Raw genomic sequence first — 25,037 nt, 5'->3', positions numbered from 1 at the left:
CAAGTCTGACACTTGGCAGTTAAAAGAAAATTAAATCAATCATGTAAAATGGAAGATGTCACACAGTTTAAAGTCCTGGCATTCAGTATTTAAACTATTTTATTCCCACCATGTAAATATATTCCTGATAATTTTCACAAAAGCTGGTATTAAATTCAACTAGGCCCTAGGAAAACCATACAAGTTTTACACATTTGTTAGTTCCTGCATAAATCTAATTAGACTGCTCACCCAAATGGCACTGGAAACCTAGAATTCATTTATACATTGGGCAGTTACACATAATAACTGAAGGTACCAGATATATCCCTGAATACAAAGTTAAATCAATCTGCTACTGCCTTGTTCAAAGGGATTGATGGTTTTCAAAGTGCTTGATCATTACAAAGGTTCTTGACTGCTAAAAATATGAAGAACAAAACCTGACTGCATTGATAATAAAGATTCTTGAATGCTGTGATAATCGTATTTTAAAAAATCCTGTATAGCTAATTTTACTCTAAATATAATTAGCTTTATTCCAGTGACAGAGTTATCAGAAACCAAGTAAACGGTCTCCAAACAAGCAACAGCCTAATAAATATGGCAGATGTAGCAGAGACAACACCCAAGCTATAACAGTATTGTTTTCAGTAAACACCAATGCTCAAGACTTCTTTTATAAAGTCTGAGAACCAGATGTGTGAAACTACAGGCTTTACCTACTGAAACATTTTTTATCTATGAATGAGGAGGAGAAACAGTCAGAATTGCTTAGGTGCAAGTGTACAGTGAGACAACACTCAAAACACCTATAAGGCCTTTAAGTTCCTCAGCAATCTTTCTAACAGTCTTCCCTCTCAGACATGACCTGTTGTTGCAGCTGCTCAAAATTTGCTTCCATTTGCTATACAATCCAGTCCACTGATTGATCTCACAGTGAYCAACTAAAACAGAAAAAACATGGAGAACTAATTGCAGACTGTCCTTCTGGTACACCAGGGCACCATATAATACCAAAGCAGTGATTTAGCAGCAAGAGTGTAGAGGACAAAGACCTCTAAACTTCAAGTGATGCAGAATGTCGGACAGGAACCCCCATGCCTTGATAAAATAAATCTCCAGAATATGAAGCTATATCATCTTACCAGAACTCGAAGAGATGATGATCTTACATGCCTGTTGATCTCATCTACCCACTGGTGACAAATAGAACTTGGAGAAATGATCAGAGTCGCTCGTGTGGGAACTGGCTTCATTGCCACAAGGCAATGGGGGCAGTAGAAGGGCCTGCTCTTCAGGTTCTCCTCTCTGTAGTTTACACATTCTGCATGCTGCCACAGGTAACATTTCAGGCACTGCACACGAGCTTTGTAGTCAGCCAATCCAAGCTCACCACAGATGCATTCAAAACGATATTCAGAGGTATTAAATGGAAATACAGAACTGGTATGTTGTATGCTACTGCCAGCATGTTCTTGGGAATGTGAGGACTGGACCTTTGGGATTTCCTGCTGGACATCAGCAGTAGTTTTAGTAGTGTCAACATCAGGATGACTGCTCATGTCRCTGCAGACAAGGAGGCTGCCATGCAAATCAGGAGACTTTGGGACCACAGTTTCCTGCTTAACATTTTGCTCTTCTACAGAGTTCTCTTCATCTGCTTCAGATTTCTTACAATTTTTACTAGTTGTACAATAATCATGCTCTTCCATGGCAATATTCTCATGTGAAGCAGTTTTTAAGACATTTTCAGATGTTACATCACCGTTTCTTGATTCTTTGGTTTGAGTTTTAGCACCAATCAATTGCTTCTTCTGAATGTTTTCTGAAGTCCTTGCTACCTACRAAGTAAAATTAACCAAGCATGTCAGACTTTACATTCAGACTCATCCAGTGATGTTTAACATTTACCAGCACTACTTAATGCCTGGATTAATGACACAGTCAGAAGGATTGAGTGCACCTCAGCAAATTTACAGAAAACACCAAGCCRAGTGATGAAGCTAACACAGGTGAAGGATGGGATGCCATCCAGAAAAACYTGGACAAACTTGAGAGGTGGGCCCATGGGAATCTCATGAGGTTTAACAAAACCAAGCGCACAGTGCTGCACATGGGTTGGAATGCCAACACAGGCTGRSAGATGAACAGATTGAGCAACCCTGCTGAGAAGGACTTGGGGGTGCTGGTGGGTGAGGCAGAACATAACCCAGCAATGTGCACTGGCAGCCCAGAAAATCACTTGCAACCTAGGCTGCGTCCAAAGCAGWGTGGGCAGCAGGACCACGGAGGGGATCCTGCCTATCTATTCACTCCTGTGAGATCCCACCTGGAGTGCTGCATCCAGCTCTAGGACCCCCAATATAAGGACACGGACCTGTTTGTTGGAGCAAGTCCAGAGGAAGGCCACGAAGACTATCAGATTGCTAGAACACCTCCCCTATGAGRAAAGGCTAAGAAAGTAGGGACTGTTCAGCCTGGAGAAGAGAAGGTTTCAGGGTGAGCTAATTATGGCCTTCCAGTAACTGAGAGAAGGCTACAAGAAGCTGTAAAGGCACTATTTACAAAAGCACATAGTGACAGGACAAGGAAGAATAGTTTTTAAATGAAAGAGAGTAGGTTTAGGTAAGGTATTAGGAAGAAATYCTTCACAGTGAGGATGATGAGACACTGGAACAGGTTGCYCAGAGATGCTGAGGATATCCCATACCTGGAAGTGTTCAAGGCCAGGTTGGATGGGGCTTTGAGAAACCCGATCTAGTTAGTGGAAGGTGTCGCCATGGSAAGGTGGATTGGAATGATATGATTTTTAAGGTCCCTTCCAACCCAAACAAATTTCTCCACACCTTTTCTTTTTAATGAACATATAAACACACCAGTACATAGATATTCAAGGTTTATATCAATTTCCAGTTTGAGGATTTGGTTAATATTTACCAGTGTTTAAAAAAACAAATWCACAGTCAGAACAATACAACTCCCAGTGACATTTTTTAAAAGACTTATGACAGATAAGTATTTTAGTAGCTAGTATTTTAGCCTCAGATTTGATCTACTTATGATTTCTGCTWCTTTATTTATGAATGTCAAAGCAATTTCTGCAGTTTTCCTCATTTTTTACCACTAAGTCAGTGTTTCTGAACTAGTGCACACAGGCAGTACYGCTGAGAGTAGCATGTGATTGGCAGAAAAAAGAACAGCCTTTGCAATACTCCTTGAAGTAACTATGACAGCATGTTTTACCTGCTCTTTGGTTCTTTCTCGCTTCTTCTGTTCTTTGTAATTCTTTCCCAGCTTGAAAGACCCAGCCAGACCATGTCCTTTAACTTGCTCTACCATTTGTTCTGCAATTAGTTTTTCTAAAGTTCTTTTGAGAAGCCGTCTATTTCTCTGTGTGTCATACCTATATATAGAACTGATGTACTTAAATATTGCAATAATGGATGCTCCTTTCTTCACATTCATTTCCTTTACAGCTGCTAGTATCATTACTCGTAAGCCTGTATAAAGAATCAAAACATAACAACTTACAGCTTTAGATAAAATTAAAGTGGTTGCTCTACAAATTACTATTGCGCAGTAATTCTAAAACAACGTTGGAAAGCAATAGAAATAAGTCACTCAATTGTCTCACTGAGGCATAAAAATCACAGCTTATTTCACTGAAATGCAGAAACTCTTTACCAAGACCTCTAGTTACATGAAGCTCTGTAACAGAGTTCTGAGTTGGAAACTTTACTTTTAACTGTAGAGCACTTGTTTGTAGCATGCAATCCTATGTGACAGTGCTCAGCAAAAAAACAATTTCATTCTGAAGAAATGAAGTGTAGCCTTGAATTCATAGTCAGCGGCCAATATAAAACAATGCTAAAAGCAAAATGTATTTTAAAAGTCATCAGAAATACTTACTGGGATACTGTATTTTTTCCTTTAATTTAGGCTCCATTTCCTTTGGTTTTTTCTTTTTATTTCCCTCTAAAGGTTGAGGTGGAACAAAGAAGTTCACAAGCTTACCCTAATGCAGACAACATTAAATAGTTATTAGCTCATCTCTTCACAGTCACTTTGACCTTCATTAATCTTTTCACTTTTGAAAATTAGCGTGAGCTGCTAGAGATATATGTTCTGATCTCACCGATTTGCTCAGATAGCTCATTTCTAATGTACAGAGTGACACATCATTCAGTTCAGTTTCTCGGCAATAAGTGTTCAGCATCCTAACAGAAACACAAAGAGCAGCCCTGAAAGCTTCTTGGGTCCTCCACTGCTTCAGCATTAAGCTGCAGGAATCTACAGCGGTAAGTGATCTAGGTTACTGATGCGGGAGGAAAATATATATTTAATACATAGCTAGAAACAAAAGGAGGTAAGCAATAGAAATGAAGAGYCCTAGTTAGCTGTATAAAAACTATGTTTCTCCTTTTAGGGATTGCCTTCCAAAATTTTACTGTTATCAGAGTAATACATTAGCTAAGAAGTCTGTCCCAACTACTTACATCATGAAACAGTTTCACTAACTCCAACTCTCCAAAAGCTCTGGTCTCTAACTATTATTGTCAGATGGTGTCCAGGCACTTTAGTGCTTACACTCCCCTCTGAACTCCTTGGCGCTGACCCTCTCATCCATTTAAGAATCATCTTATTCTCTCAGAGAATTCAGACCTTTTAACTCATAAAATTACAAGCAGGCAGAAGATCATTATGAAAAAATGCACAAACAAACTGGCTGCCATGGGTTCCACAGGATGGAACCCACAAAATGGTAAGAGTTTACTTAAAAATARTGGTTCGCTCCCTTCAAAAAGAATTTCTGGGTTTAGCAGATGTTGTAAGTTTCCACAGTATGCTTGATGAGGAAAGTGAAAAGAAGGAAAACAGTTGCTAAGTAAGCTCATTTATTATATCAAATAGAGGGATCTTTATTCAGAGTGTAAATTGTCTATATTTTAGCACAGAAATGTGTCTAATGGATGTTTGACACTTATCAATATAATGAAGTGAAAGAGAATGCCTCCAACATAGTGAACTAAATTACTTATTTATACACTCTTGAAGCCTGTGCAAACTATATTTGCAACACAGATCCTTGATAAAACCACTGAACAAYGGCAAAGGATCTCGTGCAAACTTCCTCCACCATTTATGTTGCCAAGTATTATGTCCGACAAAGGGAAGAACTTGCATTGTAATACCGTTTTAAACACAGACTTCTAAAAACCAGAAAGCAATCAACTCAAGAGAAGTGCATTTGCATTAATTCTGAAAAGCATTTTCTTCATAATAACTCTCACCCTGGTTTCCTTACCTCAGGTAATGTCAAATCATCTTGTTTAATGTCTGGTCCAGTATGATTCAGAATAAGAGCCAACACTTCTACGGTTTTTCCAAGACCCATCTCATCTGCCAAAATACCTCCAGGCCACTGGGGTCCAGCAGTTGGATATTCACGGATAATACTAAAATTCAAGCAGATTTCCAGTGAAAGTCAGTAACYACAGAAAGGTGTGACAGAGAAGCGCGACAGAGAAAACACAGCATAGCTTCAGCAAGGCAAAGTTTGTAAGGTGAAGCATTATTATTTGTYAAGCTGAGGTTCACAAAAGCTAGCAAGCTTTTTGGGTGCATGAACCTGACCAAGACATAAATGTATGCCAGAATTTTTAGATTTTTTTCATCTCCTAATAGGCATTGCCCTCCTAAACTTAGCATATCACAGCATTAGTTTCAACAAAATTGGAATATTTTTATATTCACACGTGACAAAGATATGAAAGTTACATAGGGAAAAAATAAAAAGCAAACTAGTTTGCATAGGGAAAAAATAAAAAGCAAAAGATTCTATTCTAACCAAATTAATGAGAAAGGACAAACAAATTTAATAATGCACTACCTAACATCAATAAAAAGCATTATACTGTCCCCTTCCTTTGGACTTTAAAAAACTTGGATCAGAAGGTCAAAGCCTCCAATACTGTAAGTTAAAAAAATGTTAATATTAAACCACTAAATTACTGATTTTTTTTAAAGGCTTAATAGTTACATTTTCACCTCGAGATGTACATATTTACTTGTGCATTACATCCTCCAGTTTGTTCTCTTTTTTCCAAATCAAAAGTATCACTGTTTTAATTCTTTAGTTGCAAACTGAAAAACAGGTTACGGACTACCTTGTATCCTGCAGGATAAAGCTACCAATACAGTTTTCACCAAGTATAACCCTGAAGGGTTCTCAGAAAGAATAACTGTAAAAACATACCAGCCAGTAAATGGATTATAGTAGATTTTTACTCCATCCAGAGTGGTCACCTCCCGCCATAAGAAGTGCAATGTATTTTCTATGGAGAAAGTGTTCATGTTACTATGATGAGACTTCTCTATAAACAGCACACTCCTTAGAATTATTCAGCCTTTTTGTGACATTGAGATAAAAGGCTGAAGTCTGCCTCCACAGAGCTTTGTGGCCAACATGATACATGAACTGCTATTCAGCAAGACCTAGCTTATTTAGTGTAATACCCAAACAGAGGCTTTTACGAAAATAATGAACAAAACTTCTAATTAAACAGCAAGGAAACATTACTGCTGACAATACAATTACAGATTCCTCAATCATGCAAGTTTTTCAGATCCATATACTTGCCATTACTTGGAGTGCCCGTATGGTTCTCACGATGAAGCATCCAGTTCACAGCCTCACTTTGGTATGGCCTCAGAATGGGAATTAATGCAGGATGCTGCACATCCTTTCTCAGCAACTGGATATCCTGTTGATGGGTGTGCCTTACAAAGTCATAAAGCTCTTCAATATTTTGTCTCTCTAGTTCCATGTCAGCTTCTTCCTCATCTTCCTCCAGCTCATCTGCATACRCCAAATAATTCAAAACATACATTCTCAATCATCTTAGGATTTTTTTTGCTGCAACATATTTCGTTTACACATATGAAAACAAACAAAGCAAAATGTCATTTAAACATATGCCATGACTGTATCTGACTCAGCTATCGGCAGCAGGAAATAATGAGGAGTTTAATAATTGAAATAAAGTAAAATAATGTACTAACAGCAACAGCAGTACTAACAATAGTAATAGTAATGAAAAGGAAAAAGAGAGAGATTAATAAAACCCAAGAAACAAGTGATGAGCATTACAATTGCTAACCACTCACTGATCAACTCCCGGCCCATCCTCTAGAGGCTACTTGGAACAGATTGGGAACTCCCACCAGTTTATAATCTGAGGATGTTGTTCTGTGTTGTGGAATAGCCCTTTGCCTGTCCTGGCCAGAGTCCCTCCCTTCCTGTGCACCCGTTCACCAGGACAGCAAGGACTAAAAAGTCCTTGACTTGGGGTAAGCATCACCYAGCAACAAGTAACACAACATTCTGTTACAAATATTGTTACACTGAACCTAACATATGGCTAGGATCAGCTAGTAGGAAGAAAACTAACTTTATCCCAGCTGAAACCAGGACACCTGAAAGTTAGTATGCTATGGTGATCAAATATGTATACATAATCAGCAAAGCTCTTTCTTTAGAATTTAGATATAGAATGACCAGATCTTATTTATTTAATAAAGACCTTCCACTAAACATTTCCAACCAGTAGAGAATCATAAGTATCTCATCTTTCAGGTTTAAATACTAATACGGATCAATGACTTTATAGAAAAGAGAAAAACACAGTTGGTTGTCAAGGATTTTCACATTTTTCATGCAATAAAGTCTTTCTTATTAGAAAATTTTACAAAATTTACAAATTCAAAAAAAATTACAGGWGATTCTTTTCAGAGACCTTTCAAGTTAATCTTAAATTATTCATCTCGATAAGAAAATTGTAGCAGTAGGACAACACATAATTCTCACTCCTTGCATCATTGCAAAAATTCAGACAAAGCATACTTCCAAAACTAAAAATTCACCTCAAGAGAAGTATGCACCCTTTAGGACAGAAGCCCTAACCCTTCTTTTCTACCCTCTAGGAAAGAAGGCTTTGAGCTTATGTATTTTTCACATAATTGGATATATGAGCATACACAGAACTTAAACAATGTAGAACAAAAATTCATGAAAAATTCAAGAGTCAGCATTCTAGGAAACTGACAGAAGATGAGACTTGGAGGACAAGTTTAGTGTTTTATGCCCAAAATGAAAACATCAGTATCAAAAAAATAGACTGATACTAACCCTAGCTATCATTGGAGATAAATTCACCCTGCAGAATTTTTCTAAAAAAAAAAAAAATAAAAAAAAGGAAGCAGGTCAAGGCCACGATTTTCAGCATAAAGTGACCTTAAAATATATTTAACATTCTAATAAAAGAGTTAATGGCAAGCACACTTAAATTAAATATTCATTCTGATGCCTCAAGGCCTCAAGGCTAACACGGAAGATGTGTACCCTGCACAAACCAGAAAGCTTAATCTTAAAATAACATTCAGGAGTTGCTATTAGGACTCTCTTTCATGAAAAGCAAAAGCTTTCTTTCATTCAAATGGGTAGCGAAGGTGAAGAATTATTTCCAAAACAAAAGCAGGAAATTATGTGCCTATGTRTGGCAGCCATCAGTATCCTCCCCTAACCCTTTTAAATCAAAGGAACAATTCCAGTGCTTCACAAGGGAAAACAGAATTCTGAAAGACATTAAGTTTCTACATATTCATGACAACTATATATATATGATTTTAATGTGAAGAAGGTAATCAGAGTGCACATGTGGGGTTATTAACAATCCAGTCAAATGAAAAGCACCAAGCAATGCACTGAGCTTTATATATTAAAGAAACCATTCAAAGAGATCTTCTAGCACACACCACTCACTTTAAGAACAGAAAATTAGAGTGTTTGCAAAGTATAACTTTAATCAATGAATTCAGTCTATAATGACACCTATCATTATACTTGCTAAAATAACAGTCTTCAAATCTCATATTTCTAAGCATAGTAACTTCTACACAAACCAAGTCTATYTGGAATTTTACAGGGGACCAAAGTCTACAACACACTTTAAAGCAAAATTCTTTTCCTACAATTTGATTTTTTTCTGTACATAACTTTCTTGTTTTGTTCATTCTTTCAGATATTTCTTTTTCATAATTAAATAATTCTATGTATCATTAAAAGGATGCTAGCAAAGTTTACTCCTCTCTCAGTTACTTATTAAACACTGAATATTTAATTTTCCTTTCAACCATTTCTAAATGTAATTCAATTACAAATGTCTCATGGCAATCTTTTTTACATTTGAGAAACACATGGTATTGTACTGTCTAAAACTTCAGTTCCTCTGATGCTTTTCAAGTACTCTATTTAATTCCTTCAATGACTGAACTACAGTTCTGCTATTGCATCTGCAGTAGGATCCTTCAATTTCCAGATTGCTGCATAACAACATTAACATCATTAATGAAAACAGCCCAGATTAATGGAAAACTTTTTGCTCACATATAGTAATAAATTATACAAATACCAAAACCATATTTGGATAGAGAATTTATATTCTTAAAAATCTAAAGGCAAACGGTATATAATATACGACATTGCCAGCTACTCTAGCTCCATAACACTTTGGGAAAACAAAATCTGAACCATTTACCATTCACTGGAACAGACAACAATTCAGCAGACTTTTTTTTTTTTAATTTTCATTATGAAGACTACAGTTTTTTTCATACTAAGAAAATATCTTGCTGGATCTGTAAGCAATTTATTCTAGTGTGTTCACTGGAGCTACAAGAAGCAGCACGTAATACTATATAGCACATAAGGATACAAGCTATTACAAAACCAGCAACTTATTAAAMCAAACAAAATAAATTTCTGCAAACAATTTTCTCAAGGTGGTTAACTCTGCAAGCAATTTTTGAAACTCTTGCAGCTTCTCCATATTCTGCACAGCTATCAAGTCTGTAGAGAGGGTATCCTGCTGCATACATTGTCTGTGAAAACAAAGAAGGGCTGGAGGCCCTCTATGGGAGGGCAATCATGAAATGATACAGTTTTGGCTCTTGGAGAAGCAAGGTGGGGTAGCACCAGAATTGCTGCCTTGGACTTCCACAGTGCAGACCGTGGCCGGTTTAGGCGGATAGAGTCCCTTAGGAGGCAGCTCKGAAGAGCAAAGGGGTTGCAAAAGCCTCAAGAACACAACCTTAAAGGTACAGGAGCATGCCATCCCGGTGTGCCAGAAGATAAGAAGGCAGCGAACATMTGATTGAACAGGGAGATTTGGCTGAAACTTGGAGAAAAAAGAGYGTTTATGACCTTTGGAAGAAGGGGCTGGCAGTCCAGGAGGACTAMAAGGATGTTATGAGGTTACTGCATTCAATTTTGGGTCCCTCACTACAAGAAAAGCTGGAAGTGCTGCAGCATGTCCAGAGCAGAGCAATGAAGCTGGTGATGGGTCTGGAACAAGTCTCTTATGAAGAGCAGCTGGGGTTGCTTAGCCTGGAGGAAAAGTAGATGAGGGGGTACCTTAGTCCTCTCTACAACTACCGGAAAGATTGTAGTGACRTAAAAGTCGGTGTCTTCTCCCAAATAACTGAACAAGAAGAAATGGCTTCAAGTTACACCAGCAGAAGGTTAGATTGGATAATAGGGACAATTTCTCTTCCCAGAAAGGGTTGTCAGGCATTGGAACATGCTGCCCAGGGAAGTRTCTGAGTCACCATCTCTGGAAATATTTAAAAGATGTGAAAAAGTGGCACTTAGGGAAATGGCTGAGTGATTGACTTGGCAGTGCTGGGTCAAAACCTAAATGATTCAATGATTCTGTGCTTTCATATTAAATATTTTATCGCTTTGTTTTTTCCAGATTACTTAATGCATCTATGCTATGCTTGCCATAACTCGAGACGGACTKTTGGCCACAAAGTCTCAAACCCATCTAGAAGGATATTAACAGAATTACAGTGAAGAAAGCAAATTTATAAAAATTAAATGTAGCAATAAAGAAGTCATATAATCTAGTTATGTAAATCCTTGTGCACAACTCTATCAGCATAAGCATTTGCTCATCAATGTGGGGAACAAGAAGCCTCAACTTGGAACGTTACTGTGTGGATTTCAGTTTAGATGGATATTGACAAATGTTAAAACACCCACTTAGGTGTAATTTTACAAAAAACTCAACTGATTCTGTTTAAAAATGGGTGGGATTTAAAAAGAAACTAAATTGTTAGAAATGTTTAAGAGGAATGCATTCATCAGCATAGAATCAACGCTGTATTATTTTAGGCTACATCAATAAGATGGTGCTTAAAAACTGTTAGAAAATTAAACTAGTTTCACAGTGCATAATCACCTGGAGTATTTCCTCCCAAATATTTTTCATTTCTGTGACACGCTTTTTCTGAATTCAGAGCACAGCATAATACACACTATGGATTTACATAGTGGTTTAGTGATCATGCCTTGTTCTCTGATACTTTTGGGACAATTCTTTATCGTTGATTTGGTTTCACTAACACTGAACACTAAATTGATAYATTTACTGAGCTATACATCTACCTACTGAACTGCAACCCTATTTGCAACAGTGAGCAAAGAAGCCATCATCTCTTTCTTCTGCATTGCTTTATATYCATTTACTAAATTTCTACTGAAACTCCATTGCCTGCAAGCTTACAGTTATTCTTTRTCTCTGTTATGTTGAATAATACATTTAAACATTGCTGATAACATTTCACCAATCACTCTCTTTCTCAAAGCATTAGTAATACATTAAGCTACACATGCCTTTGTGGACTTGACTGGTGATTAGCAATCGYTTATTTCTGTTCTCCAAGCCAGCTATTTTACTTCATCATTTACATGGCATTCACTGGCATGAAATCAAGGCTATTATTATTTTACAACACATAAAAGTGTACACACTGRAAAATGGTCAGAATCTTTACCAGCTGGCATCATGGCTCCTTCATGAACTTGAGCTGGTTGCATGGCTTCTGAAAAGTTAAGGCATGACAACACAACTGCTCAGGTCCCCATTCTTGYTCCAGTGACTCTGAGGGGCACTTTCAGATAGTGCCTCTTCACCTGTAAACTACACTGAACCAGGTAGTCCATATAAACATATCCTTTAATCTACTGAAGACAAATGCCCCAGGTTCCACCAACAAATTATTTTTGATCTCAAAACAAATCRCCAGTCATTTTCTTCACAAACCATCTCTTTCCCCAACTCTACCACAGTGAGAAGACATGCAGAGAAGAAAACTGTGCTCTCTGCAATAGCATTACTTTATTTCAGCACTTCATCATATGCCTTAGACATCTCAAGCCTATGAATTCTCTAGTAACTATTCTGCTTCTAGTGCATTTATGATAATGTGTTTCTCCTAATGGATTTAAAACCATTACTATTTATTTCTAGACCTTAAACTATTTATTCTTCAGACCTCTTCTTGGATCTGTTTTATTGTGCTKTCAAACCTAAACTGACATATTTGTGTCAGTGAAATTACTTCAGTTTTTGCAAGGAYGATTTCTTATGTGCAACATCCTCCCTTACCCACTTACTGAGTTACACTGGCCCATCCCTTGGTASAACTCAAGTTTTTCCTTACAGTTGCACATTTGTTCTTTACAGCAGGTAAGGATGTCCAGATTTTATTCTGTTAGCTGTTCCTTTTAGCTTCTCCATAGCAAAGCTGCCTGATTTTTTTACACAACTCTCCCTTTTCTAATTAAGTACAGTTATATTTGGGGGGAATGMTAGGCTTCTGTCACAAGAACACAAACTCAGTAGTACACTGAGTCAGCCTTCAGCTAAGTGACAGTCACTGAGTCAGTCTCCAGCTAACATTCTGAATGAATCCTACACTCAGGAACAGGAAAAAGGTTGGTTAGGTTGTTTTGTTGGTTTTTTTTTCCCACAAGTTTCCTAAGCCATCACAACATAAAGTCATAGTTTATCGCCCTATAAATTTGTATTGCTACCAAGTGTAATCTGGCAAATGTATCTTTAATTCTAAAATGGTAACAAGGCTCCTAATTGTCAATCTGTAGCAGTATAGTCTGGAAACTGTCATAAGATTGCATTTTGTAGTATTTTGCACAGTAACTGCTTTACAAACCTATTGCCACAATTGTGTGATAGGCACCAACCTGGGAACAAGTTTTCCAAATTTACTTCCTGGTTCTTTTAAACTGCCCCTATGTAATTTGGACAGGCTACTGCAGAACTGTTCAAACAGCCTACATGAATCAGTGACAATTCTATTTACTCCCAAAAAAGTAAGGATTCAAAACATCTCTGTGTTTCAGTGCCTTCTCGGTAGACAAGAATCATCACTTCTAACTTCACAATAAACGAATTAGCATATGATTAATGGTCAGATAATATAATTGAGTAATTACCTAGTAACATTGCCTGGAAAATAAAGAGTTGCTCCAGATGGCAGGAATAACTACTATTTTTTCTTACATTTACAACTACTACAAAAGACAAGCTTTAACAACAAAAATTGTTCCTGTTCATTAACAATCAACTTTATTGCATTACCTGGAATTAAAAAACTGTAGAACTTTTCCATGAGTTTTTGAATCAACTGATTAGCTTTTTTGGGTCTTCCGCCTCCATCACTGAGAAACTCTGGTTTACTTAGCCCGGTTTCAAGAAGGTAAATTCCAACCTGTGAAAAGGTTATACAGTTAATAATATAATTAACAGTTAAATTGACAAGAATGCTATAAACAGAAGAGCATGAAAATAACAACAGGGCTTTGAAAATTAGCAGGTATAGACAGTTATAATAAATCTACTAAAAACACCATGTGGAGGAATTACAGCTAAAAGCTTCTGTGATTCCTTCAGGAAATGCATTGCTAATGGTAAATATTTCTAGGAAAAAACACAGGGAAAACATTACAAAAGCATGTAGAAATTATATATTTTCATCACATTACCAATATGGGGTAACTACCAGACTTTGCTGTTCACATGTTTTTATCTTACATTTCAAACAGAAAAAAGAGTAACATTCAAAATGCAAAACAAGTATAACGAATACATACCTTTAAAGACTGAGCCTCTCCAGGTCTTTGATAAAGTCCAATTATCTTCTTCTTTTGCAACCATCTCAAGCCTTCCAATATTTCACCACTTAAACTTGATTCCACCAAAATACGTTGTTCATAAGTGCCCAGGTATTCTTTTGTTTCATTGCTGTACTCTTCTTCACTTCTTTCATGAATGCAGACCTGCAGCTCATCATCAGAGTCTCCTCTCATTAAAGTAAAGCTCCTGTCATGGATTTCGTCAGTTAGAATTTGCTCAGAAGGCAGATGAAGAGTAAATTCTCCCAACAAAGCTTTCCAAGACCTATCTGCACGGTATGGCAAAACTATAATATTTAGCTGTACAGACACAGGAGTCAAGATGGAATAAGAGTCTTCTTCATCATTAACTGTCAAAAACTTAACAGATTTTGGGCCACTGCCTTCTTTCTGTACAAGATCTTCATCAGYGCTATCATCATTTATAACAATGAGGGATGCAGAAGTGCTTGGAACTGGAACATGGTCCTCGTTAGTTACTTCATCATCTAATGTCACCACCTCATTTCTCCGGTCTTCATGCATATTCCAGCACAGCTTTTTCTTCTTCTCCTCATCCACTTTTGATGGAGGTGCACGTTTTCGACGACTGCTCATTTTGCCGTCTTCTTTATGGTATTTTCAGGATCTGCAAGGTGAAGCAAATCAGTCAGCAATGGGCATTACAAACTCAAATGCCCACACTAGAATTTCACTATGCAAAATTATGGGACACAAACATATGTACTATGCACTCAAACTGTTCAAAAGTATTAGCTTTAGAGGGCCTGTTCTATTCCCGTGCCATCCCACAGGGGTGGACATGAAGCATTGTCTTGTACTAGATCTTACAATTTTGCCAGACAGCTACAGACAAAGATCAACAATAATGCTTAATTTCACAGCTGTTACTCAGAATCTTGTGGGATAAATATAAACCAAGAAGCAGTGGAATCCTTCAAAGATGGAGGTGGTGGGAGACAGCAAAAAAAAAAAAAACAACCTCCACAAACAAAAATGCAGGAAGTACGGGAGATTTGGGGGCGGGTGTGGGGTAAATACAGATAAAACTGCTCTTTCCTTTCAAAGCCTACATAGAGATGAAACTTAAAGSAAACTTGACACAGGGCTAGTCTGAAGCTGCACTACATAAAATATGGTTTCAAACCCAAGTGATCAAGTTCTGTCCTTCCAAGTTCCCAGTGACCTTCCTACTCRTATTGAATATTTTATTTTCCCAGGAAACCAGACATCCTGGGCCCTGCATATACATACTGTTTGCGGAAGATCCCTTAGTTATTTATTGTACATTTCAGTGGGACCAATCACCAAACCAAATGCAGCCTCRCTGATTTTGACTAACTGCAAACTTAAGCCAAGATGCGCATACAGCTCCTCAATGCAACCTGGCTACAGAACAGATTTAGTGTATAAAATACTTGAAAACAAAGAATACCTGCCAAATGGTACATATGAAGAAGGAAATTATGGAATATTAGACCCATCCGGGAAACTAACAGCTGCATACTCAAAACCACATGCTAATAAGTAACTACTCAAAAAAGGTAGTAACTTTTTTTTCAAGAAAACATTTTTTTATAAGGAGCCTGAACACAGCAATGGATCTATGACCTCATATTACACTTAGTCTGTGTAGATATTTGTGCCAACTCAGTTTGTGCATAYAACTTTTAAAGAAAGGTAGGATGATGAGAGGAAAATATTCCAAGCTACTAAATCCRGTACACTATATCCTAATGTTAAAGGGGCTTATGCTCGACAGAATTATTGTTACTGAATAATTTTAGAAGGGTCTTTGGGAAAAAAAAAACAAATGAAAAATGTAACAAACAAACATAATAATTCATGAAAGCCAAAGGAAATATCTTGGCATATACAAATCTCGTGCTTGAATTTCAAACAGAGAAATCAATTAGGCTGGAGAAGACCTCTGAGATTATCGAGTCCAACCTGTGACCGAACACCACCTTGTCAACAAGACCACAGCACTCAGTGCCACATCCATTCTTGCCTTAAATACCTCCAGGRATGGTGACTCCACTATCTCCTGGGGCAACCCATTCCAATGTCTTCTCATCCTTTCTGTAAAGAAATTTTTCCAATGGCTCAAACTAAACATTCCCTGGCACAGTTTAATGCCATTTCTTCTCATCCTGTCACAGTTGTCCAGAACAGGCCGATCCCCCCCCGGCTACAACCTCCTTTCAGGCAAGTTGTAGAGAGCGACAGTYTCCCATAATCATACAACAGAACTAAGGGAAGGAAGAGCGAGTTTCTCAGAATAATGATCATGCACACGGAGCGATACTGACAGCACTCGAAGCAAATCCCGACGGCGAGCAAACACTGCACTAAACCCAGAGGCAAACGGTCCCTGCGGCATCCCGGCCTGCACGTGCACGCCAGCTTGGGCATCGCAGTCTCAGGGACAAACGGAAGGGAATCGCTCGGTGTGCGTGGGGACAGCTTACAGCTCCCGCGTCCGGGCACAYGGGGCAGGTGGAGCGGCCGGGGCTCTCTGCAGAGGCAGCTCCGCCGCGGCACCGAGCGCTCGCCGCCCCCGAGGCCTCCCATACCGCGCTCCGCCGCAGGGACGCGGACAGCTCTCGTTGTCTCCAAGGAGAAAAAGTGACTGTAAGCTCGGGAAGGCGAGCTCAGCACCGGGATGCGATACTCTCGGCGGCAGGCACTGTACCACCGTGACATCTGCCACCGGCGGGGTCTGCGCGGCTGCGGTAACCCACCGCCGCCGGCGCCCGGAACACCGCGCAGTCGGCCCGCKGCATCCACCGCTACCCAGGGCCACTCGCATAGGCCCCGGGCCGCCTGGCCCCGTCGCCGCCGTCCGCGGCACGGCCGCCCCGCCGCGCAGGGCGAGCGGAGCAGACAGAGGGGCCGCTCACCGGCATAGCGCAGGGCGGGGGGCGGCCCGGGGTGAGGGGAGCGGGGAGCGGGGCGCGGAGCCGCGGACGTACCGGAGCGGTGACGCTGCTGCCCCGGCGGCCGCGGCTCCTCCCGGCCCGGGCGGGGCGGGACCCCCCACGCGCTGGCGGGGATGGGGGGATGGTCGGGGGTGGGGGGGCGCGAGACCGCACCGCCCCTGGCAGCGCCGGACGGAGCCCCCGGGCAGAGGAGCGGGGGCGGTGCTGCGAACAGGGGCGGGCATTGGGGCGCGCCCGCACCCGCGCGGAGCCGAGCGGCAGCCAATGGGCTTCGGGAACCGGAGCATACGCCCTGCTCCTCCCTTACGTAAGCGGAACAAAGAGACGAGAAGGACGGAGGATGGCGCAGGCGCAGTTGGGTGCGCACAGGGCAAGGGGAAAGGGCAGTTGCCCTAAGTGGGGCGTGGCTGAAGGAGGGGCAAGACGCGTGTGTGACGTCAGAGATAGTGGGCGTGGCCKGGCGGCACGCGGCAGAGTGGCCCTGAGGGGTGGGGGAATCGGGCGGGGGGCGGTGAGAATCTGGTGCGATCCTGGGARTGCGAGACAAGTTCCACCTGAACGTGAGGAAGGACTTCACTGTGCAGGTGGCCGTGCACTGGAACAGATTGTCCGGAGASKCTGTRGAGTCTCCGTTRCTGGAGATGSTCCAGAACYGTCTGGAGGCAATCTTGTGCCGTGTGCTCTAGGATGACCCTGCCTGAGCAGGAGGTTGGGCCAGATGACCCACTGTGATTCCCTTCCAGCCTGACCCACTCTGTSATTCTGTGGGTGAAGCACTTGGCAAAAGAGAGAGGCTTTTTCATGCAACTGACAAGAGCGATCAAAAGAGCGAGTTTGCTAGCAGTTTCGCTGCTAGCACTGCGAAAACGCAAAATCAGGCCAATTAATTATTAACAAATGTCACTTCAGTGAAACTACAGAAATAAGCTGGTGAAGCTGCTGAGGGAGCTGATGGTCTTTAGCCTGGAGGAGACTCAGTAGAGACCTTACTGCTCTCTACAGCTCCCTGAAAGGAGGTTGTGGCCATGTGGGGGTACATCTCCCAGGGCAATCAGCAACAGGATGAGAGGACATTGTCCAAAGCTGTGCACGGAGATTTAGATTAGACATTAGGAGGAACTTCTTCATCCAAAGGCTGACTACTTTGGAGTGGACTGTCCAGGGAGGTAATGGAGTCCCTGTCCCTGGAGGTGTTTAAGGCAAGACTGGATGTGACACTCAGTGCCATGGTCCTGTTGACAAGGTGGTATTTAGTCCAAGGTTGGACTCAATGATCTCAGAGKTCTTTTGCAACCCAACTGATTCTGCRATTCTGTGAAATACATAGATTGATGCTTGGAGACAGCTGTAAATACACAAATAGAAACCCCTTGATAGCAAGAAGGTGAGGTTCTCTTTTATAACATTCTTTCAAGCAATTTTTAATATTAGTCTTTACAAATTAATTCTTTACTTGCCTGTGTGGGTTTTTTACCATTTTCATCCCTTCTGAAAGGCTAAAGCCCCTGTGGGTTCAGAAGAGCTGCTCAAAACTGTAGTGTGCAGTAGCTTTGATGTGTTGGCCCTTATGCCAACCAGCCATGGTGGTTTGACTGTTTTAATTCACAGTCTTTAATTTTACATTCCTAGATTAAAATTAACCTAAAAGTCATCACTTGTTCCTATGCTACAACAAGAAATTGATGCAGAGCAGAGATGAAAGGGAAGACACAATCACATAGAATCATTTAGACTAGGAAAGACCTCTCAGATCAAGGCCAGCCTCTGACTGATCACCTTCTCAACCAGATGATGGCACTAAGTGTCACATCCACTCTCTCCTTTAAACACCTCCAGCAACAAGGATGCCTCCACCTTCCTGTGAGCAGTCCTCCGTTCCAATGTTTAATCACCCTTTCAGTGAAGAAATTCCTTCCAATGTCCAACCAGAACCTACCCTAGCACAGGTTGAGGCTGTGTCCTCTCATCCTGTCACTGGTTGCTTGGGAGAAGGCTCCGATCCCACCTGGCTACAGCCTCCTGTCTGAGGGGGAAGAGAGAGATCATGGGTCTGGGATCCAGTGTAGAGCCTGCTAATGGAGATCTTTGGTGTGTAGGGAACACTYATTCTGAACTTCTTGAGTGTACTCTGACACAGCTGGAGGCACAAACCTTTCCAAAGAGGTGTCCCTGCTTCGGGGAAGAACGAGGAGCAAGCGTGTTGATTTGTCTGACCTCTCAGCCTCTGGCACGAAGGACTTCAAATGCCAGTTAATACTTTTAACTGAGTTTGTGCTGCCGTCATAAATGGCGATGGGGACAGCCAATTTGTATGCAAAAGGAACAATTCATATGTAGTGGAACAAAGAGAGGAGTTACAAAGGCTGTGGGTCTAGTGAAAGGGTGAAACAGAGCCAAGACACCTTAGCATCACTCCCTCTTCCATCTGACTGCAGTGATAAGGGTCATCTCCCCCACAGCACACCATTCACACATCTCATGGAAATCTCTTAGCTGCAAATCTCATAGCATATCTCATGAAACATGACTGTTATCTTGCCTCTTGTGGCTCCATATGAGTGTTTGAGACATTTCTTGGAAGAATATAAAGGGGTCTCCAGCCACTGTGTCCATCCTTTGTCTGAAGGAGTTTTGATTTGTTGTCTAGCCACTTACAATATTTTTATATAATGGTCAAGAGCAGGTGGAAAAATCCCCATTTCTATTCAGCAGCTAATGACTAAGGATCCTAGTGATTAGCACCCAGTAATTTCTCTTGTGTTCTAAAAAACTTCAGTGCATRAAAGAAGATAATTGCCATGTAATCTAACAAAATAAAAAGAACCAGTATAAAGARGAGATAATATGACATAAAGCAAGACCATGTGATTTTTTTCCACACTTGAGAACATAGCTTCCCTTGCCTATGAATAAAAACTCCCATATGCTATTAAAGAGTACCAACTCTTTAACCCAAGAAAGAGTAAGAAAATAAAATCAGGAAATGTGCTACTTTACAAAGGGTTTTTCTTTTGAAGGAGGATAGAGAAAACGGCATGTTAGTTGTTGTGTTATTTTAAAGTAATTTTCTAGTTGCGGAGGCAAGCAGAAATTTTCTAAAGAAAATCAAAATCGTATTTGTCTCCAAATTGGCTCTGGCAGGAAATGTGAAAGTTTGTAGCAAATGGATAAAACTGGATAGATTCTATTCCCTGCACTACAGTGATTGTATGTTATGCTGTGCCTCAGCAAGCTCCTGTGTTACCCYGGTAGTTAACTAGAAGGAAAAATCTATTGAGCTCTTTTGATAAAAACACTATGTGACAGAAATGGAAGGATGGGCCCCAGTGGAAACATAATATCCTTCCAGTCTATTCCAGATTCATAAAATTGTGATCAGTATTCTGTGCCTTGGTAGGAAATTATTTTCATAGGTTGAGCTCTACCCAACTTCCATGGTGTTTGGTAYATGTAATAGAAAATAATGTAACTATCGTAGTGGGACTTTGAAAATGTTATCATATAATTGCTAGCATCCACAGTGCATAATGCTGCTTTGGGCAGAAGAGTGGAGGATTTAAATATTTTTTGGAGAGCTACAAAGAGCAGAGTATTACTGTGTGCCAGAAGCAATCATGTAAGCCAGTAAGCCCAGCACATAAAAAATACCATGGGGCTGTGATGGCAAGCCTCTCTTTTTTCACTTCTTCAGGGCTTCCATTCTGTTTTTTCAAAACAGAGTTCAGCATGTCACGTGTGCCCTTCTGCSTCTTAGCATGGCATCTCCTGGGGGAAGCTACCTGCACCCCACAGGATAACACACTTCAGGCCATCTGTCTCAGCTCACGTGTATGCACAATTCTTGTACACCCTTGTCCATCTGCCACTCAGCTGAGCTACGTGCTGRTTTTGTGAAAATCAGGTGATACACCTGACCTCAGGACTGACAGCAGCAGCTGATCTGTCACTGGTGGGAGTTAARCCCATCTCCCTTTTTCCAAGAGAAAAGGACAGTTAAAAAGACTATCTAAATATAGAGCAGAAAAAAAAAAATAACCATGTCATTGCATCTAGGACATCATCTAGGGTTACTGTGTAGGATTTGAAATTCAGTTCTTGGAATTATTTAAATATATACCTAAATAAAATGTTTTCCTTGCTTTAATTTTCATTTTTAAAGCCTTTTTGTAATGTATAATAAAAAAATATACCTAAATAAAATGTTTTCCTTGCTTTAATTTTCATTTTTAAAGCCTTTTTTTTATTATACATTACAAAAATGCATAAAGGAGAAGTTTGCAGTTCCTGAGAGAGTACAAGCTTTTGAATAAAACTAGAATTTAGGAAATAAAATGTCAATAATAAAATCATTGAAAGCATTTGAAAATTTAGGCTCAAAATATACATGTTTGTAACATAATACAGGGCACAGTGGTTTGGAGGAGAGCTGAAGGATGTTCCCAACAAAGAGATATTTCAGACATTATCTATTAGAGATATATTTCTTGGCAATGAAAAATGCTGATTTTCACACTCTGGCAAGAGACGGTTTGAATTCATAACTTTCTCTGTAATATAAAAATTAAGAAAATCAAAGCTGCTTGCAAAATTCTTATCTATATTTTCTACTACGGATAAAAAGGCAAATCAAATCCAATTTGAAACAAAAATATTTGGTCTTCTGGAGCAATTTTATTTTGGTCTCTTTCCTCATAAAGAAGTGATAAGCAGTCTTGGTAGTTTCTAGAAAATATGAACTTCATCAAGGTTGTTATTTCTTTGATTTATAAACTTAGAAGTATAGAAAGATCTACCATACTCAAGCCAGAAATCATTATATTTATGTAACACAGATGAAAATCTACCTCCACAGATGTTTTCTTTGAGTTTAACAAGGTTTGATGTTAAAACTAGTACATAAAGATTGATACACCTTCTTTGCAGAAGGTTAATAATTCATTCTCTTTAGAGAAGTATTAAATGATCTGTTTAGAATTCACCTTTGAGGCCTCATGGGTGGTTACCTGACTCAGAAGAAGCAGCAGGTTTCAGAGGGGACAGGCTGTGCACTGCCCAGCATTTGCTCTGCTTCTGGGCTGCAGGGGCAGGCAGTGCTGACTCACGGACTGCACAGGACATGGAAGAGCTGAGGACATGCCACAAAGCTATCAGCAACCTTCCCGGTGCTTTAGGGGAGCTGCACCTTTCCTGAGTGTTGTTAGTGCCAGGCAGCATTTCTGCTGGGACACACAGGGATATTTTTCTCCGCAGTAACCGAGGGAGGTGGATACTATGCGACACTAAGCCACAGGGGAGTTACAGCGAGGCAGTTCTCAGCTGGGCAGCAGAACTGGCTGCTTTCTGCTGCTATTGAGACCTGGTCCCTTATAACTATTCCCTGAAAGGGGCAGCAAATCTGGAACAGGAGAGGCCCCAGTGTGGTGGTAGAAGGTTGATGCTGCTGTTCAAGGAGAAATGTTACAGCAGCAGAAGCCTCTAGACCCCTTGTCTATCAACTACAGACCCCCCAGTCTATCTACTGCAGACTACTACCTGAAGCAAGTCTGTAGTAGAAAGGTACCTGAATCATCTCTGACCTGAGATTTTACTTTGGCCTGGGGCATTAACTCARTAAGGCAACAACCTTACCTACTGAGAAATTATGTTTTCTGTGGATATAAATGTCATTGTATTTCCAATAATACCTATGCTTAGTTTTATTCATCAAAGTATGATTTTGCATGTCTTTGGCCTAAAATTTAGAAATGCAATGAGCAGTGAGCAATGAGAAGTTAGTTTGGAGCTCCAAATGTTTGTTTTGTTTTGTTTTCCTACATGGTATCACAGGGAGTCCAGCCTTGCGGATACTGATAGAATGGCCTATGTAAATGARCAGCTCTGGTTTGTGCTTTATCACCAGCACAAGAAGAACCAGCTATTTAATTATTTTGGTGCATATTTGGTACATATTTGCCTCTTCAAATTGTCGAAATCTTTTATTGAATTTCAATTTTTTTCTTTAATCTCCAGCAACTATAGATATTTTCTTATTATTACTCTCCACTTTGCCTTTCCCCATCCAACCAAACACAGATGACGAGTTGTGTTCTAGATGTAAACCAGTAACAAAATACTGTTTCCTGTGCTCTCACTAGGGTTGATGCATAACCTGTTATATAGCTCTACAGTTCCAAAGTTTGTACACGAATTTCAATAATAAACCATKCTTCAGTCCAATCTCCTTCCTCCTTCCAGTGCTCTGAGGGGTTTTCTTTTTGACTTTTTTTGTTCTAAGGCATTTTCCTACATGGTGCCCCACATGTGTACAGGACWGTTCATGCCCCTTGGCTGGGCTTGGTAGCATCCACATTCTCTGRCTGGGGAAATGAGTCAGCAGAAATGACTGTGCATCACTGAGCACAGTCTCAGGGAAGAAGAAACCCCACCTTGTCACAGAATAAAACTATGAAATATTACATCTCATGACCCTACTTGAGTAAAAATAAACCTTTTTAATTGAAGAGGTAATTGGAAGCTACTGTGAGATGAGAGAACAGGCTTTTATTTGAAAAAATGATTGTGACAGAAAGTAATGGGGTCAGAACAAAATAAATATTTTTCCTTTTTTTTCAGCAAAGTATTACTTTTCATTAACTGTGGTTTGTTTCTCTAGGCGATAGGAACATAATACAAAAATTTTTCAAAGTATTTTCCTGGGATGCTTATGGACCTGCAAATGTTCCTAGATGATGAAGTCCTGGTTCTGCAAGACAGATGGAAAGTGATAAATGATTAAGATGTTATAGGATATAAATGACAATACTACAGTATTGTGTGTAGAGATATCAGCAAAACAAGGAATGCTTATCTACTGTCTTGGTAAGCATCTTGTTTATGGCTCATCAATTTTGCAACAGTTCTGGCTCCTGCCCAAACAATGAGTTGGTATATTGCTGCCAGGGTCCTGGGGCCACCACAGGTCCTGACTTGACCCTTCCTTGTCATCCTCCAGGGCTGGGAAGATGGAATGGGCCCCAGCTGCCAGGCCCTCCCTGAAGGACACCATGGGGAATTCCAACCACCATCAGCCTGCCAGGAGCCCTACAATATCTGGTTGACAAGGAGAGCAATGAGGGTGCCAAGGCCAAGGGTGGTTTTTCCTTTCGCCCATACTTAGAAGGCACATTTTTCAGGAAGCCTTCCAGAAAAGATTATCCTGGTGGAAAATACCACATTATCCAGTTTTTACCCAAGTGACTAGAAGTAAGGCAGTGCCATGTGCAGCCGCTGATGGAATCCTAGAAGGGAGAAGAGTCAGGTAAGCTCCCTGCTTGCTGCCCACTCTGGGCACAGATCAGGGCATTGCTGATGAGTGCAGTGTCAGAAGATCTGAAGACACGTCTCTGGTAATGGAGAAAAGTTAGGTCATTTGCAGAGAACCAGCCACTCACCATTATTTATGAGTTATCCACCAAAAGTAACCCTAGATGCCAATTTTGTATTGCTTTGCTACCCTGACAACTCCAGAAGTATTATTTATCTGCAGTTGCTGGTCTTGTTTCAAAAATTTTGCTCCTCTTTCTTAAGCCAAAAATCCAGCGTTATTTGAGACGGGAAATAGAAGTAGCACCTACACCAAGTGTACCCTTACAGATTTTTTGTTTCATCTTCTTGTGACTTGAGAGCTTGCCTGATTGGACCCATTCAAAATTATTGCAGCTTGGGTTTGGTTTGCCTGATTAGAGTTTGGTGTGGTTTGACTTTTTGGTGCCTCCTTTCCCTGGCAATATGCCCCTTTCACACCTGCTTCTGCACAGACAAGGTGGGTTTCCTGAGAAGCCAAGCTGGTTGTTCCCCATTCATGCCTTGCATTTCTGAGGGATTCTGGTGAAGTCAGTGTTGCTTTGAGCAAGAAAACTTCAATTTGAGGGATCTTTAAGATACATATGAAGTGAAGTAACATAAGGACAATCTGCTTTCCAGCAGTCTTTATGGTTCATCAAGTGCAGATACTTCCCTATCTCACAGGCCTAAATTATTATATGCTAAACAAATAGCTCTCTCCTGAATAGCTGATT

At 40.3% G+C, this 25,037-nt stretch overlaps 1 protein-coding gene across 1 annotated transcript in view; it reads right to left on the bottom strand.

Moving 5' to 3' along the window:
* Window positions 1-17,202, bottom strand: part of SHPRH (SNF2 histone linker PHD RING helicase) — a 60,729-nt gene extending 43,527 nt beyond the window's left edge. Inside the window, exons 1-9 of the mRNA XM_057364011.1 lie at window positions 17,014-17,202; window positions 13,997-14,666; window positions 13,485-13,614; window positions 6,623-6,841; window positions 6,239-6,317; window positions 5,288-5,438; window positions 3,892-3,997; window positions 3,226-3,482; window positions 1,128-1,823 (exon numbers count right to left, since the gene is read on the bottom strand). Of these exons, the coding sequence (XP_057219994.1) occupies window positions 1,128-1,823; window positions 3,226-3,482; window positions 3,892-3,997; window positions 5,288-5,438; window positions 6,239-6,317; window positions 6,623-6,841; window positions 13,485-13,614; window positions 13,997-14,635 (2,277 nt within the window). The 5' untranslated portion in view covers window positions 14,636-14,666; window positions 17,014-17,202. The remainder of the gene's footprint in view (window positions 1-1,127; window positions 1,824-3,225; window positions 3,483-3,891; window positions 3,998-5,287; window positions 5,439-6,238; window positions 6,318-6,622; window positions 6,842-13,484; window positions 13,615-13,996; window positions 14,667-17,013) is intronic.
* Window positions 17,203-25,037: the final 7,835 nt, after the last annotated feature.

Source organism: Malurus melanocephalus, unplaced genomic scaffold (assembly GCF_030028575.1).
Source record: "Malurus melanocephalus ecotype Western Australia unplaced genomic scaffold, MMel_1.1 scaffold_33, whole genome shotgun sequence".
NCBI lineage: Eukaryota > Metazoa > Chordata > Aves > Passeriformes > Maluridae > Malurus > Malurus melanocephalus.
This window is presented reverse-complemented; position numbering and strand designations above follow the sequence as displayed.